The sequence below is a fragment of the Felis catus genome, chromosome B3, assembly GCF_018350175.1.
Source record: "Felis catus isolate Fca126 chromosome B3, F.catus_Fca126_mat1.0, whole genome shotgun sequence".
Classification (NCBI taxonomy): domain Eukaryota; kingdom Metazoa; phylum Chordata; class Mammalia; order Carnivora; family Felidae; genus Felis; species Felis catus.
In genome coordinates this window covers 17845511-17860339 of record NC_058373.1, presented here as the reverse complement: position 1 = coordinate 17860339, position 14829 = coordinate 17845511, and the positions used below count along the sequence as shown (strand labels likewise).

The following is a 14829-nucleotide window of genomic DNA, read 5'->3' as shown; positions in this document are numbered from 1 at the left end:
TTTCTAAGTATAGAATTTATTTATATTTATGGAAAAGTAATCTTCTTAAAGTGGATAATTATTTGTTATCATTCAAATTGATTTTCATGTTTCCCAGTTATTTTTAATTGAAAATAGTATGTGTACTGTATTTTTTTATTATTATTTTTAAATGTTTATTTATTTTTGAGACAGAGAGCAAGTGAGAAAGGGGCAGAGAGAAAGGGACATACAGAATCTGAGGCAGGCTCCAGGCTCTGAACTGTCAGCACAGAACCCAACGCAGGGCTCAAACTCATGAACACTGAGATCGTGACCTGAGCTGAAGTCGTATGCTTAACCAACTGAGCCACCCAGGTGCCCCATGTACTGTATTATGGTGGAAATATTTCCTTTCAGGGGCTAGTAAATGATATACTCCACTGCCATGAGGCATAAATTATTCATTATAAAAAATGCTTTTATGAGTAAGATCATAGGAGGCTTACTGTGGTGGCTTAGGGTTCTACGGGGCTCATATTTTAATTTTTTTTTTAAATGGCAACTTTGTTTCTTACAAGCTAACAAAATACAATTCTCAGTGAAAATAAATGTATTGTAATATTAAAATGGGCCAGCTACGGAAATCTAGAGTGCATCATACATTATTTGTTAGCCAGTGTGACATTTCTAGCGCAGCAGGCAGTTCAGGCAATTTTAAAGTTTTAAAAATTGTGTAGTCTGGCAATTCTAATCATTCTAATCCAATACACATTGTTTTACATTGAATTCAACATCTAAACAGGTATCTTTGTACCAGTAGCTATCCTTCCAGATTGCTCAATATCCTCTGTTAATTTTATGGTCTTAAATGTATAATACAAACACATATGTTTTAATTCCTTTTTCAGAGCAAATCCTCTCCTGTCACATACGTTTTGTGTCTAAACAACATTTCAGCACAGATTTGTTATCAAATATGAGGTCCCTGCCTGAAATAAACATTTTTGGTCAACTGGGAATGAATGATGCTTTGTTCACTACAAAAATGGATTCAGAGAGGAATATTCAAGGCGAACAGAATGAAGGAAACCACCTTATCCTTACTAGTTGAGGAAGCAAAGGCTTTCCATCCTATTCTTTGGCTTTTTTGCTTTGCCATCCAAACATGATCACTTACCAAGTGGCAAAAACGCAAGACGGTTTCCAGCCATGGAGAGCTCATTGAGGCTGGGCAGCTGGCAGAGATGACGGGGCACACACCATAGACGATTTCGGTCCACAGTGAGGTACTGCAGAGAAAGGCACAGGTGAAGCCTCTCGGGTAAAGTTAGCAAACGATTGGTAGAAATGTCTAGTGTCTGCAGCTCCTTCAAATCGCCAACCTCTACAACCAAAATCAAAATTAAGATAAATCGCATTCTGATTAAATTAAGTGAATAAAATGAATCAATACTGTAACAGTTCAAACAAACAAAATCAGTAGCTGCCATGATTTCCAGAAACATGAATGCTGAAGTATGCAAATAATCCAACAGAGGTAGGTGTCTTTAAATTAGCCTGCCAACGTTTTTTTCTTAATGGAAAAGAGGGCTAGCTTGGAAAGGGGAGAGATACAAGGTAGTGAACATGAGCCAGAAGTCTGTCACTAGGGCTTCTGCTTCTTGATGAAATCCAAAGTTGTTGCTAGTGTGGGAAAAGAACAGTTACAGTCACTTCAAGGTGAAGTGACTTTGCTACTTTTGTGACTTCTATCTAAGTAAACAGTAGGAGATTTACAAATATATAGTACCCCAGGGAGTGCATCTTGTTCATATGAACTAAACAGAAAAACTTTTGGACAAAAAATTAGGATGTCTTTTGGAAATTTTCACCATGGTGAAGAATATAATAAGATTAAATTATTGGTAGGTAACATTTTTAGATATTGTCCAAGCATGTGGTTCTTTATTACAAACCCACTCAAAGTGTACACATCCTATGAAGATTTACTTTAATTCCACCCAAATGAAGTCCTTCCATTTACTTCAATATGCCCTCATTGTCAATACCCATAATTGTAATCTGTTCCATGGGGAGTACAATCATGCCAAGTCTGAAGGTTGGGAGGTTGTTACAAGGTACTTTGTCCTTCTCAGTTAAAACCAGCCCCAAGCCTCTCTGGGCAGGGTAAGTTCTGCTAAGCGATCTCTAAGGAAAGGACATTTATTCCGTCAGGACAGCACAATCCACTCAAGCCTCTACAGGAAGCCCTGTGTAGGGCAAGTCTACTTCTTCCTCATCATGAACTTCCAAGTTGAAGACCTCAGCGGCCATCTCTTGGCCTTCTCTAACCCTGACCCTGTTCCAGGAGTCAGTCCTCTCAGGGTAAGGTTTCCTGCTACTTTACTGCACCCCATTGGGCACATCCCAGTTTGTTCAGGGCTGGGGTTAGTATTAGCAATGTCTTCTCTACTGAACAGAAAGTCTTCTACCCTCTTGGATGCCCAGTTATACAGATTACCTTTTCTTACTGCTACAGACCAGGGGTTGGCAAACTAGGGCTCATCGGCAAACTCTGGCCCATGGTGCACTTCTGTACTGCTTGCAAGCTAAAACTGGCTTCTACATTTTGTTTTTATTATTATTTTTTTAATTTTAGACACAGAGAGAACACCAACAGAGGGAAAGGGGCAGAGAGAGAGAGAGAGAGAGAGAGAGAGAATCTTAAGCAGGCTCCATGCTCAGTGCAGAGCCCAATGCGGGACTCAATCCCACAACCCTGGGATCATGATCTGAGCCAAATTCAAGAGTTGGATGCTTAATGGACTAAGCCACCCAGGCGCCCAAGTTTTTATATTTTCAAAAGGTGATTGGGGTGCTTGGGTGGCTTAGTCTGTTAAGTGTCTGATTCTTATATTCAGCTACAATCATGATCCCAGGGTCATGGGATTGAGCCCCACAATCGGGCTCTGTGCTCAGCATGGAGACTACTTGGGATTCTCTCCCTCCTGCCTCTGTCCCTCCCCTACTTACACGTGCTCACTCTCTTGCTCTCTCTCTCTCTCTTTCTCAATAAATAAATAGATAGATAGAAATATAAATAAATAATAAAAGGTGGCAAGAAAAACCCAACAAAGCCAAAAAAGAATACATGGCAGAGACCGTATGTGGCCTGCAAAGCTTAAAAATATTTACTATCTTGCCATTTACAGAAAAAGTTGGTCAGTCTTTGTTAGAGACGGCTACCTGGAGTATTTTTAGTAACTATTTTTAATAAAAAATAGTACTAGTACAAAATGTATTAATTTCTAGTTATTTTTATATTACAAGGGATTTATGCTAGGGAATTCATACTTTATTCCACAATTTCCCTAATACTGGACAACGCATGCATTTGCAAAAGGGCAGGGAGGATTCAGGGAACAGTCTGTGATGCTTAATTGGAGTTTTGTTCTATTTGAACCAAACTGGTGCACACAGGAGTCAATTTCATTCTTGGTTCCATTAGCACAGCATTTCATTTAGGTATATCTGCCTATCTACCTACCTAATTCACACCAAAAAAATGCTTCTGATTTGGGTAGTATGGGGTGAGGAAGTTGAGGGAAGAATCATTATGTTCTAGAATTGAATGAATAGCACCAAGAAGCTTTCCTGACATCACTTTATAAAGTGATTATAGGAGTGAAACGGGATGGAAATACAACCAATCAGCTACACACCACGGGGCAAGGCGCCAGAGAAAAAAGAGACCAGGTCTCCACCACTGAGAATTGCATTACGTATAAAAGACAATGCATGATAGGAGGTCAGAGAAAGAGGAGGTAGATGAGGGGCTGGAGAAGCTTGTGCAAAGCCTGGAGGAGACAACAACTTGAATAGGTGAAAAGAAAAATGGATATAGCATTCCCAGCAGGGGGCGGGGGTGGGACTGAAAGATCTGGAAAGGCATGGAAGTGAAATAACAAATACAGCACACACAGTGGGCTATTTGGAACCTAACAAATATCTGTGGGAGAAGAGTAGGAAATAAGTTCAATGCGAAAGGCTTCATGGAGGCATGAGTAGTAATGAATAGTGGGTAGAGAAGCTTGTGTTTACTGTAGTGAGAACACGACATTTCCTGAAGATTCTTGAAGACGAACAGCACTCTTTTGAAAAAACTAGAATGATGGATATATAAAAAGCAATGGAATGGAAAGAGATTCTAGGCTGAGAAAACAAGTAGACATTTGATAAGAACAGAGGCAGCGTGACAAATTCAAAGAATTCCAGAAACATTTTAAGAAAAGCATCAAGTATGCTTGATTAGAAATAGAAAATAGTGAAATAAAAACTGGTCAAGGATAATTTTAGCGTTTCTAGATTACTACACTCTAAGTATGGTGATGCCAATGTCAAAAACTTTATTTTTTATGAAAAGACTAAAATTATACCAATACTTTTGAATTGCAGCATCTATTAAACCATGTATTTAAAGAAATTTGAAAAATCTATCAAAAATCACATGGGAGCAAGCAAAATAAATTATTTTAATCATTATTTCCAAAATAATTAAAGTTGTAAAAAAGTATTTTGATGTGGCTGCAAAAATTACGAAGGCTTGCAATTATCCACCATTTTGATTCATCATTGCATTATTGTATTGTGAGATGGGGAAATAATACGTGATTATAATTTAAAATTTTCCATAACGTGATGATTTACTTTTTACAGTGGTAACAGATCAATATTTATACTCTGCTTTTGCAGACATGCACACATATTTCAGATACTAAAATTAATAACATTTCTGACCAAAAAAAAAAAAGGGAAACACAATACTGTCAGTACCAAAGGTCAAAGGACCAAGGAACTGGAAGGATACGAAAAGCTGACATTTCTTACTTCCTATATGAGATGAATAAAAAGCATTTTATTAAATCTGAAACATGCAGGACTGCATATATTAAATGAACAAATACAACAAAAGGACGTTATTCTTAGTAGCTTATTATTTAGGCCTTTCAAACTGTTGCAAAAAACTCAAACTATTATTTCAACTGAAGTATTGAGTTGAGTACTATGTATAATGTGTTTGGAAAATTATTTTGTCATACTATGAAAGTATGTGAGGAAGAGAAATAAAATTAAATAGCTTCTAGGCAGACTCAATTAAGCCTGATTTTCATGACCATTTTATACCAGGACACAAATCTAAGACTACACATGGTTATCTTAACTTCAATAATTGATTAAAAAATATACTTGCTTAAGCTCAGCCGACGGAAAATACATTTTTAGAAAGTAATGGAGTCAAACAAAAAATCTGAGAATTTAACATTTTTTTAAGTTTATGTATTTATTTTGAGAGAGAGAGGGGGGGGGAGAGAGAGAGAGAGAGAGAGAGAGAGAGAGAATCTAAGGCAGGCTTTGTGCTGTCCGTGTAGAGCCCAATGTGGGACTCAAACTCATGAACCATGAGATCATGACCTGAGCTGAAGTGGGACACTTAACTGACTGAGCCAGCCAGGTGCCCCTAAGATTCTAACTTAAACAAAAGAAACAGGAAATAAGCCTGGGGATAGCAATACTTCAGGAGAAATAAAGAAACAGAATCGTAAGTGTGGACTCAAGCTAAAAACTAGGCAAGTGTCAGCCAAACATAAATCTAGCAAATGTGGTCAAGTCAGAAGATTACACTGAGGCCAGGACAATAGGATGCTCTTAAGTAACTCTGCTGCTCTTCCTTCATTCTTGAAAATCTGAGATTCCTGCTTTTATCAGTTCAGTCAGACTGAAAAACTTAGTGTTTCTTGTAGAGCAGGTATGCTGACAACAACTTCTCTTAGTTCTCCTTTATCTGGAAGTATCATTATCACTGTAATTTCCTAAAGATTATTTTCATTAGATATAGAATTCTAGGTTGGCCATTCTTTTCTCTCAGTACATCTTTAAAGATGTTCCACTGTCCTCCAGCTTCCATGGTGTCCAAGGAAAACCCCACAGGTACCTGAATCATTTCTTTAAGTACTTTCAAGATGTGTTCTTTGACTTTAGTCATTAACAGACTGACTACATCTGTACATGACTTTCTTTGGATTTATCCTAGTTGCGGTCATAGCTGAGTTTTTTAAATAAACTCGACACTCAATTTGGGACTTGAACTCACGACCCCAAGATCAAGAGTTACATGCTCTACCAATGGAGCCAGCCAGGCCCCCTTAGCTGTGCTTTTTAAACCTATAAATTTAGGTCTTTCATCAAATTTTCTAAGTTTTAGCCATTATGCCTTCAAATTTAAGAGTTATTATAACTAAGTAATCTAATAGACTACTTACTTTTCTTCTTTTAAGTTAAGATATGCATGACTGCTGAAGGCAAAAAACAAAGCATTACCTGGTATGATTTTCAATGTATGAAGATGTACTACTTCTGATAAGTATGACACAAAGGTCAGTGGAGGAAAGCAAAAGGAGTTTCCACAAAGATTTTGAAAGATATGTATAATGTGACTTCTAATGCAATAAGCCAAAAATAAAATAAACTTTAAAAGAGATAAGCCTATAAAGCCAAAAAATGAATTAAAATAGAATACTAAAACATATTTAAACAACAGGAAAGGCAGGAAAGAGGGAATAAAGAAACAAAACTAGAGGTTACAAACAGAAAACTAATAATAAAATGGTAGGCCTAAATCTAAAGAGGTCAATAATAACATTAAAAGGAAATAGCCCAGGGGCGCCTGGCTGGCTCAGTCAGAGAAGCACATGACGCTTGCTCTTAGGGTTGTGAGTTCAAGCACCACATGGGATGTAGAGATTACTTAAATAAAAAACCAACAAACCAGATTTTAAAACAAAGACCGTAACAAGAGATAAATAAGGGCATTATATCCTAATTAAGGGGGTTATCTATCAAGAAGATCTAACAGTTGTAACTATGTATGCCCCCAACTTTGGAGTACCCAAATATATAAATAAATTAATAATAAACATGAACTCATTGATAATGATACCATAATACTAGGAGGCCTTATTACCTCACTTACAGCAATGGACTGATCTTCTAAGCAGAAAATCAACAAGAAAACAATGGTTTTGAATGACACAGTGGACTGGATGGACTTAACAAATATATTCAGAACATTTCATCCTAAAGCAACAGAATATACATTCTTTTCAAGCACACACAAAACATCCTCGACCACTGGGTAAGGAAAGGGGAAAAAAACAGTTTCAAACAGAGAGGGAGGCAAACCATAAGAGACTCTTAAATACAGAAAACAAACTGAGGGTTAATGGGAGGGGGAGGGGGTAAACGGGTGATGGACATTGAGAAAATGGGTGATGGGCACTTCTTGGGATGAGCACTGGGTGTTGTATGTAAGCAATGAATCACAGCAATCTACTCCCAAAACCAAAGGGCACACTGCACACGCTGTATGTTAGCTAACTTGACAATAAATTATATTTTAAAACGAAAACAAAAACAAAAAACAAAGAAACATTCGCTAGAATAGAACACATATGGGGTCAAAAATTAGCCCTCAACCTCAGTCAGTTAAGTGGCCGACTTTGGCTCAGGTCATGATCTCGCGGTTCATGAGCTTGAGCCCCGCATCAGGCTCTGTGCTGACAGCTCAGAGCCTGGAGCCTGCTTGGGATTCTGTGTCCTCAACTCTCTCTGCCCCTCCCTGGCTCGTGCTCTGTCTCTCTCACTCTCAAAAATAAATAAAATATTAAAAAAAAATTGGCCCTCAACAAGTACAAAAAGATCAAGATCATACCATGCATATTTTCAGATCACAATGCCATGAAATTTGAAATCAACCACAAGAAAAAAATAAAATACGTGGAGTTTAAGAATATCTAGTAAAGAATGAATGGGTTGACCAGGAAATTAAAGAAGAAATAAATGAAAAACTAAAAAAAAAAAAAAAAAAAAAAAAAAGCAAATATCATGAGGACACCAATTCAAAGAGACTACTGGATTGGATTGAAGTACAAGATCTTAGTATAGAAGGAATCCATTTTTTAAATTTATTTAAAAAAAATTTTTTTTTCAACGTTTATTTATTTATTTGGGACAGAGAGAGACAGAGTATGAACGGGGAAGGGGCAGAGAGAGAGGGAGACACAGAATCAGAAACAGGCTCCAGGCTCTGAGTGGTCAGCACAGAGCCCGACGCGGGGCTCGAACTCACAGACCGCGAGATCGTGACCTGGCTGAAGTCGGACGCTTAACCGACTGCGCCAGCCAGGAGCCCCTTATTTTTTTATTTTAGAGAGAGAGAGTGTGTGTGAGTGAGGCAGAGGGGTGGAGGAAGAGGGAGGCAGAGAGAGAGGACAGAGAATCTAAAGCAGGCTCCATGCTCAGTGCAGAGCCTAACATGGGGCTTGATCCCACGATCCTGGGATCATGACCTGACCCCAAATCAAGAGTTGGATGCTCAACTGACTGAGTTATCCAGGAGCCCCTAAAAGGAATCCATTTTAAATATAAATACAAAGATTAAATATAAAGTGATAAAAACATGTATCATGCAAACAACAACCAAAAAGAAAAAAAAAAAGCTGGGCCTTCCAGTAGGATGGAGTGAGAAGGTTGCCAAATCTTCTCCTAAAAAAAAGTAACTGTAAACTATCAAAAGCAACCATTTCAGTACTCTGGAAACTGACCAAAAGTTTTCAACAAATGGAGAAGCACTTATTCATGAAAAACGACAGCACTTCCAATAAAAAGAGTGGAAATATGTGGGATGCTTGCTTGGGGTGGCTCCTATCGCTCCACCCAGCTTGGTTGGTACAATAGTTCTAATATGGCAGGGCAGAGTACAAACAACCAGCAGTTTCACTGCTGGAGGGGGCTGACATGATTTGAAATGAAAAGTGAAAAACCTACTGTGCTTAATAATTTGTCATAATCTTGGTCACAAGTGAACATGGGAGGCCAATGATTTTATGAGGCTGAGGGATGTTCTTGGTTGAGGCAAGCACTAAATTGGGCAGATAGGCCATTTAACAAGGAGGTATGGGATATGAAACAGGAAGAAATTTGACAGACTCTCCACATATACCACGCTGAGAGGAAGTCATGAGCAAACACAGGGAAGACCAGACAGGGTTCAAGTGATTTACAAATTCTAGGTCTACAGAGAATTTGCAAGCATGCACATGGGAGAAAAGAGAGAGCCCAACAGAAAATAATAGGGTACATCTGGAAACTGCCTAAATGTTAAATGGGTTTCTGAATCCACACACAGATCCACTGACAGAGAATAGAAGTCTTACTAGCTCAAGGTGTTCAACCACCAAGCTACATAGATCAAATCCTAATAAGTTAGTCTTAAAACTAAAACAAGAAGGAAAAAAAAAAACCAGAGAAATCAGTGGTCACACACTGTAGGGGAAATGGATTTCATATTTTTAGTCCAGGCAAATTACTATGAATATCAAATTGGTACACAGAAATAGCAATAATCCTCATGTAGGAAAAAAAAATCAGAATACAGAGTTACTACATTATTTAAAGTGTCCATTAAAAATTACAAAATATGTGGGGCGCCTGGGTGGCTCAGTCGGTTAAGCGTCTGACTTCAGCTCAGGTCATGATCTCGCGGTCTGTGAGTTCGAGCCCCGCGTCAGGCTCTGTGCTGACCACTCAGAGCCTGGAGCCTGTTTCGGATTCTGTGTCTCCCTCTCTCTCTGACCCTCCCCCGTTCATGCTCTGTCTCTCTCTGTCTCAAAAATAAATAAATGTTAAAAAAATTTAAAAAAAAATTACAAAATATGCAATAAGACAAGAAAATATAACCCATACACAGGAAAACATTAATAAACAGAAAATGATTCTAAGTGGATCCAGATGTTGAATGTAGCAGACAATGACTTCAAACCAGCTATAATAAACATATTGAAAGAACTAAAAAAATGGCACCTGGCTGGCTTAGTTGGTAGAGCAGGCGACTCTTGATCTTGGGGTTATGAGTTCAAGTCCCACACTGGGCTAGAACTAACTTTAAAAAATAAAAAAAAGAACTAAAAATAACACGTTCAAAGAAGGAAAGAATGATGACAGTGACACACACACACACACACACACACACACACACACACACACACAAAACACCTAAAAACCAATTACAAGAAAACTAGAAAATTCAAATATGTGGAAATTAAACAACATGCTACTGAAAAACCAATGAGCCAAAGAAGAAATCAAGAGAAAACTTTTTAAAAAGCCTTGAGACAAATGAAAATGGAAATAAAATATACTGAAACTTATATGAGGTACAGCAAAAGCAGTTCTAAGAGGATATTCATAGCAAAAAATTCCAACATCAAGAAATCAGAAAAACTCCAGCAATTTAATTTTATATCTTAAGGAACTAGAAAAAGAAAAACAAATAAAGCCCAAAGTTAATAGAAACAAGGAAATAATAAAGATCAGAGCACAAATAAAAGAAATAGAAAAGATTAATGAAACTAGGAGCTGGTTCTTTGAAACAATAAACAAAATGGTCAAACCTTTAGGTAGACTCACTAAGAAAAAACAAGAGGACTCTAATAAGATCAGAAATAAAAGAGGAGACTTACAACTGATACCACAAAAATACAAAGGATCACACGAGACTACTAAGAACAATAATATACCAACAAATGTGACAATTTAGAAGAAATGGATAAATTCCTAGAAAAATACAACCTACCAGGAATGAATCATGAAGAAACAAAAGATCTGAACAGACCATTTACTACTAAGGAGATTGAATCAATAATCAAAAACATCCCAACAAAGGTTCAGGACCAGATGGCTTTCCTGATGAATTCTACCAAATATTCCAAGAAAAATTAACAGCAATCCTTCTCAAACTCTTCCAAAGAATAGAAGAGGAGAGAGCACTTCAAAACTCATTTTATGGGGCCAGCATTACCTTGATACCAAAACCAGAAATGTTCCAAGAAAAGAAAATTACTAGCCAATATTCCTGAAAAACAACACAAAAATTCTCAACAAAATATTAGCAAACTGAATTCAACAATACATAAAAGGATCATATACCATGATCAAATGGGCACTAATCCCAGGGATGTAAGGATGGTTCAATATCCTCAAATCAATGTAATAACACCACATTAACAAAATAAAGGATAAAAATCATATGATCATCTCAATAGATGCAGAAAAAGCATTTGACAAAATTCAACACTGTTTCATAATAAAAACTTTCAAAAAACAGGGCACAGAGGAAATTTACCTCAACATATTAAAGGTCATATATGATGCCCACAGCTAACATCATACTCAATGGTGAAAAGCTGAAAGCTTTTCCTCTAAGATGAGGAAAAGACAAGAATGCCCACTCTTAACACTTTTATTAACATAGTATTGGAAATCCTAGTAAGATCGATTAAGCAAGAAAAAGAAACAAAAAAGCATCCCAACTGGAAAGAAAGAAGTACAACTGTCACTACTTCAGATGACATTATATAGAGAACATTCTAATGACTCTACCAAAAAACTGTTAAACTAATAAACAAATTCAATAAAGTTATAGCTTACAAAATCAATATATAAAAATCTGTTGCATTTTAATACACTAATAATGAACTATCAGAAAGAGAAATTTAAAAAACAGTTCCATTTCCAATTGCATCAAAAAGAAAAAAAAAAACTAGAAATAAATTTAACAAAGGAGGTGAAAGACCTGTACATTGAAAACTATAAGACACTGATGAAAGAAACTGAGGAAGATACAAATAAATAGAAAGATATACTGTGCTCATGAATTTAAAGACTACTGTTAAAATGTCCATACTACCCAAAGCAATCTACAGATTCAATGGAAACCCTATCAATGCCATATCAATGGCATCCTTCACAGAAATAGAACATATAATCCTGAAACTTGTATGGAACTACAAAACCCCAAATAGCCAGAGCATTCCTGAAAAAGAACAAAGTTGGAGGTATCACACTCCCTGGTTTCAAACTATATTACAAATGATAGTAATCAAAAAGCATGATATTGGCATAAAATAGACATAAAAATCCATGGAACAGAACAGAGAGCCCAGAAGTAAACGTGGTCAATTAATTTACAACAAAGGAGTCAAGAACAGACAATGGGGACAGAAGTGTCTTCAATAAATGGTGTTGAGAAAACTGGACAGCCACATTTAAAAGAACAAAAGTGGGCAACTATCTTACACCATACAGGAAAATAAACTCAAAATGGATTAAAGAATGTAAGACCTGAAACCATACTCCTAGAAGAAAACAGGCAGTAAGCTCCTTCGTATCAGTCCTGGTGATGATTTTTTTTGAATCTGACACCAAAAGCGAAGGCAACCAAAGCAAAAATAGCCAAGTGAGACTACATCAAACTAAAAAACTTCTGCACAGCAAAGGAAACCATCAACAGAATGAATCAGCAACCTAATGAATGTGAAAAAAAATATTTCTAAACTATATATCTGATAAGGGGTTAATGTCCCAAATAAGTAACTCCTACAACTCAACAGCAAAAAAAGACCCAATGTAATTTAAAAATGGGCAGATTTGAACAAACATTTTTCCAAAGAAGACATACAGATAAGACAGCAGACGCATGAAAACATGCTTAGCATCACTAATCATCAGGGAAATGCAAATCAAAACCACAAATGTGATACCATCTGATATCTGTTAGATTGGCTATTATAAAAAAAGACAAGAAATAACAAGTGTTGGAGAGCATGTGGAGTAAAAGGGACTCTCTCATGCATTGTTGCTGAGAATATAAATTGGTGCAGCTACTACGGAAAATAGCATGGAGGTTCCTCAAAAAATTAAAAATAGAACTACCATATGATCTAGCAATTCCACTTCTGAGTATTTATCCAAAGAAAAATGTACTCAAAAGGATATATGCACCTCCTTGTTCACTTCAGTGATAGCCAAGATATAGAAACAACCTAAGTACCCATTGATGGATGAATGGATAAAGAAAATGTGTAATGGAATATTATTCAGCCATAAAAAAGAATGAAATCTTGCCATTTGTGACAACATGATAGACTTTGAGGGCATTATGCTAAGTGAAATAAGTAAGGGAGAGACAAATACCATATGATACCACTTATATGTGGAAACTTAAAAAAAAAGCTCATAGGGGCGCCTGGGTGGCTCAGTTGGTTAAGCGTCCGACTTCAGCTCAGGTCACAATCTCGCGGTCCGTGAGTTCGAGCCCCGTGTCGGGCTCTGGGCTGATGGCTCAGAGCCTGGAGCCCGCTTCAGATTCTGTGTCTCCCTCTCTCTCTGCCCCTCCTCCGTTCATGCTCTGTCTCTCTGTCTCAAAAATAAATAAACGTTAAAAAAAATAATAAAAAAAAAGCTCATAGATACAGAAAACAGAACAGTGGTTGCTGGGGGTGGGGGTCAGACAGGCAAAATAGGAGAAGGGGGTCAAAAGTATAAATTTCCAGTTATAAAATAAAGTCATACAGGTTTAATGTACCGTATTCATGACTATAGTTAGTGATACTATATTGCATATTTGAAAGTTGGTAAGAGAGATGGGGTGCCTGGATGGCTCAGTTGATTAAGCATCTGACTTCAGCTCAGGTCATGATCTCGCGGTTCATGAGTTCCAGCGCCACACGCAGAGTGTCAGCTGTGCTGACAGCTCAGAGCCTGGAGCCTGCTTTGGATTCTGGGTCTCCCTCTCTCTCAGTCCCTCCCCTGCTCACACTCTGTCTCTTTCTCTCTCTCAAAAATACACATTAAAAAAAAAAAAGGAAGTTGGTAAGAGAATAAATCTTAAAAGTCCTCATCACAAGAAAAAAAATTTTTATAACTATAGTGATGGATGTTACCTAGGCTTATTGCAGTGATCATTTTGCAGTACACACAAATATCAAATAATTATGTTGTACACTTGAAACTAATATAATGTTATATGGCAATTATACCTCAAATAAAAATGAAAAAATGTCAATAGAAGGCAATATAGGAGATACAGAGGAACATAATAGATGAGTTGTGTAGAATACGAATAGCAAAATGTATGATGTAAACACATCCTTATCAACAATTACAGTGAATGTCAACAAACAAAACCCAATCTAACAAGAATGTCAGATGGTCTAAGAAACGCCATGTTGTCTTTAAGAAGCACACTTTAGATTTAACTTTACAAATAGGCTGAAAGTAAAACGGATGCAAAAAAACATAAACCATGCAAAAAACAACAAGAAGAGAAATAGACTAGCTATATTCATATCAGAAAAAAGACATTAAAGCAAAAATATTATTAAGAGGCAAATAGGAACATTTCATGACAATAAAACGATTAGTCCCTCTGGAATGTATAACAATTTATAAGTACATAGACTCTAAAGACCCAAACATACATAAAGCAAAAACTGACAGAACAGAAAGGAAAAGTAGAGCTTCTAATACATTATTCTCAATAACTGATAGAACATCTAGACAGAATGTAAACAAGGATGCATAAAACTTATACTACACTATCAACCCATAGACCTAATTTGACATTTACACAACACTACAGCAGAATATACCTTCTTTTCAGGTATACATGGTACATTCTCCAGTAAAGACCATTCACTCGACCAAAAAACAAGTCTCATATTTAAAGGTATTGAAATGAGGAGCACCTGCCTGGCTCAGTCAGTTAAGCGTCCGACTTCAGCTCAGGTCATGATCTCACAGTTTGTGGGTTCAACCTCCACATCAGGCTGTATGCAGACAGCTCAGAGACTGGAGCCTGCTTTGGATTCTGTGTCTCCCTCTCTCTCTGCCCCTCCCCTGCTGATGCTCTCTCTCTCTCAAAAATAAACATCAAAAAAAATTTTTTTTTAAATTTAAAGGTGTTGAAATCATACAAAGTATGTTCTGTAAACA

General features: G+C 37.0%; 1 protein-coding gene across 4 annotated transcripts in view; it reads right to left on the bottom strand.

Annotated features, from left to right (window-relative positions):
• The window catches only part of LRRC28 (leucine rich repeat containing 28), a 182511-nt gene that overhangs the window by 58834 nt on the left and 108848 nt on the right, over window positions 1–14829 (bottom strand). For 3 of the 4 annotated variants that reach the window (XM_045058877.1, XM_003986861.6, XM_006932295.5), the window contains one exon: window positions 1139–1345. The exons of the other annotated variant lie outside the window; for it this stretch is intronic. In XM_045058877.1, coding sequence (XP_044914812.1) covers window positions 1139–1345 — 207 coding nt within the window. The remainder of the gene's footprint in view (window positions 1–1138; window positions 1346–14829) is intronic. 4 annotated transcript variants of the gene reach the window in all.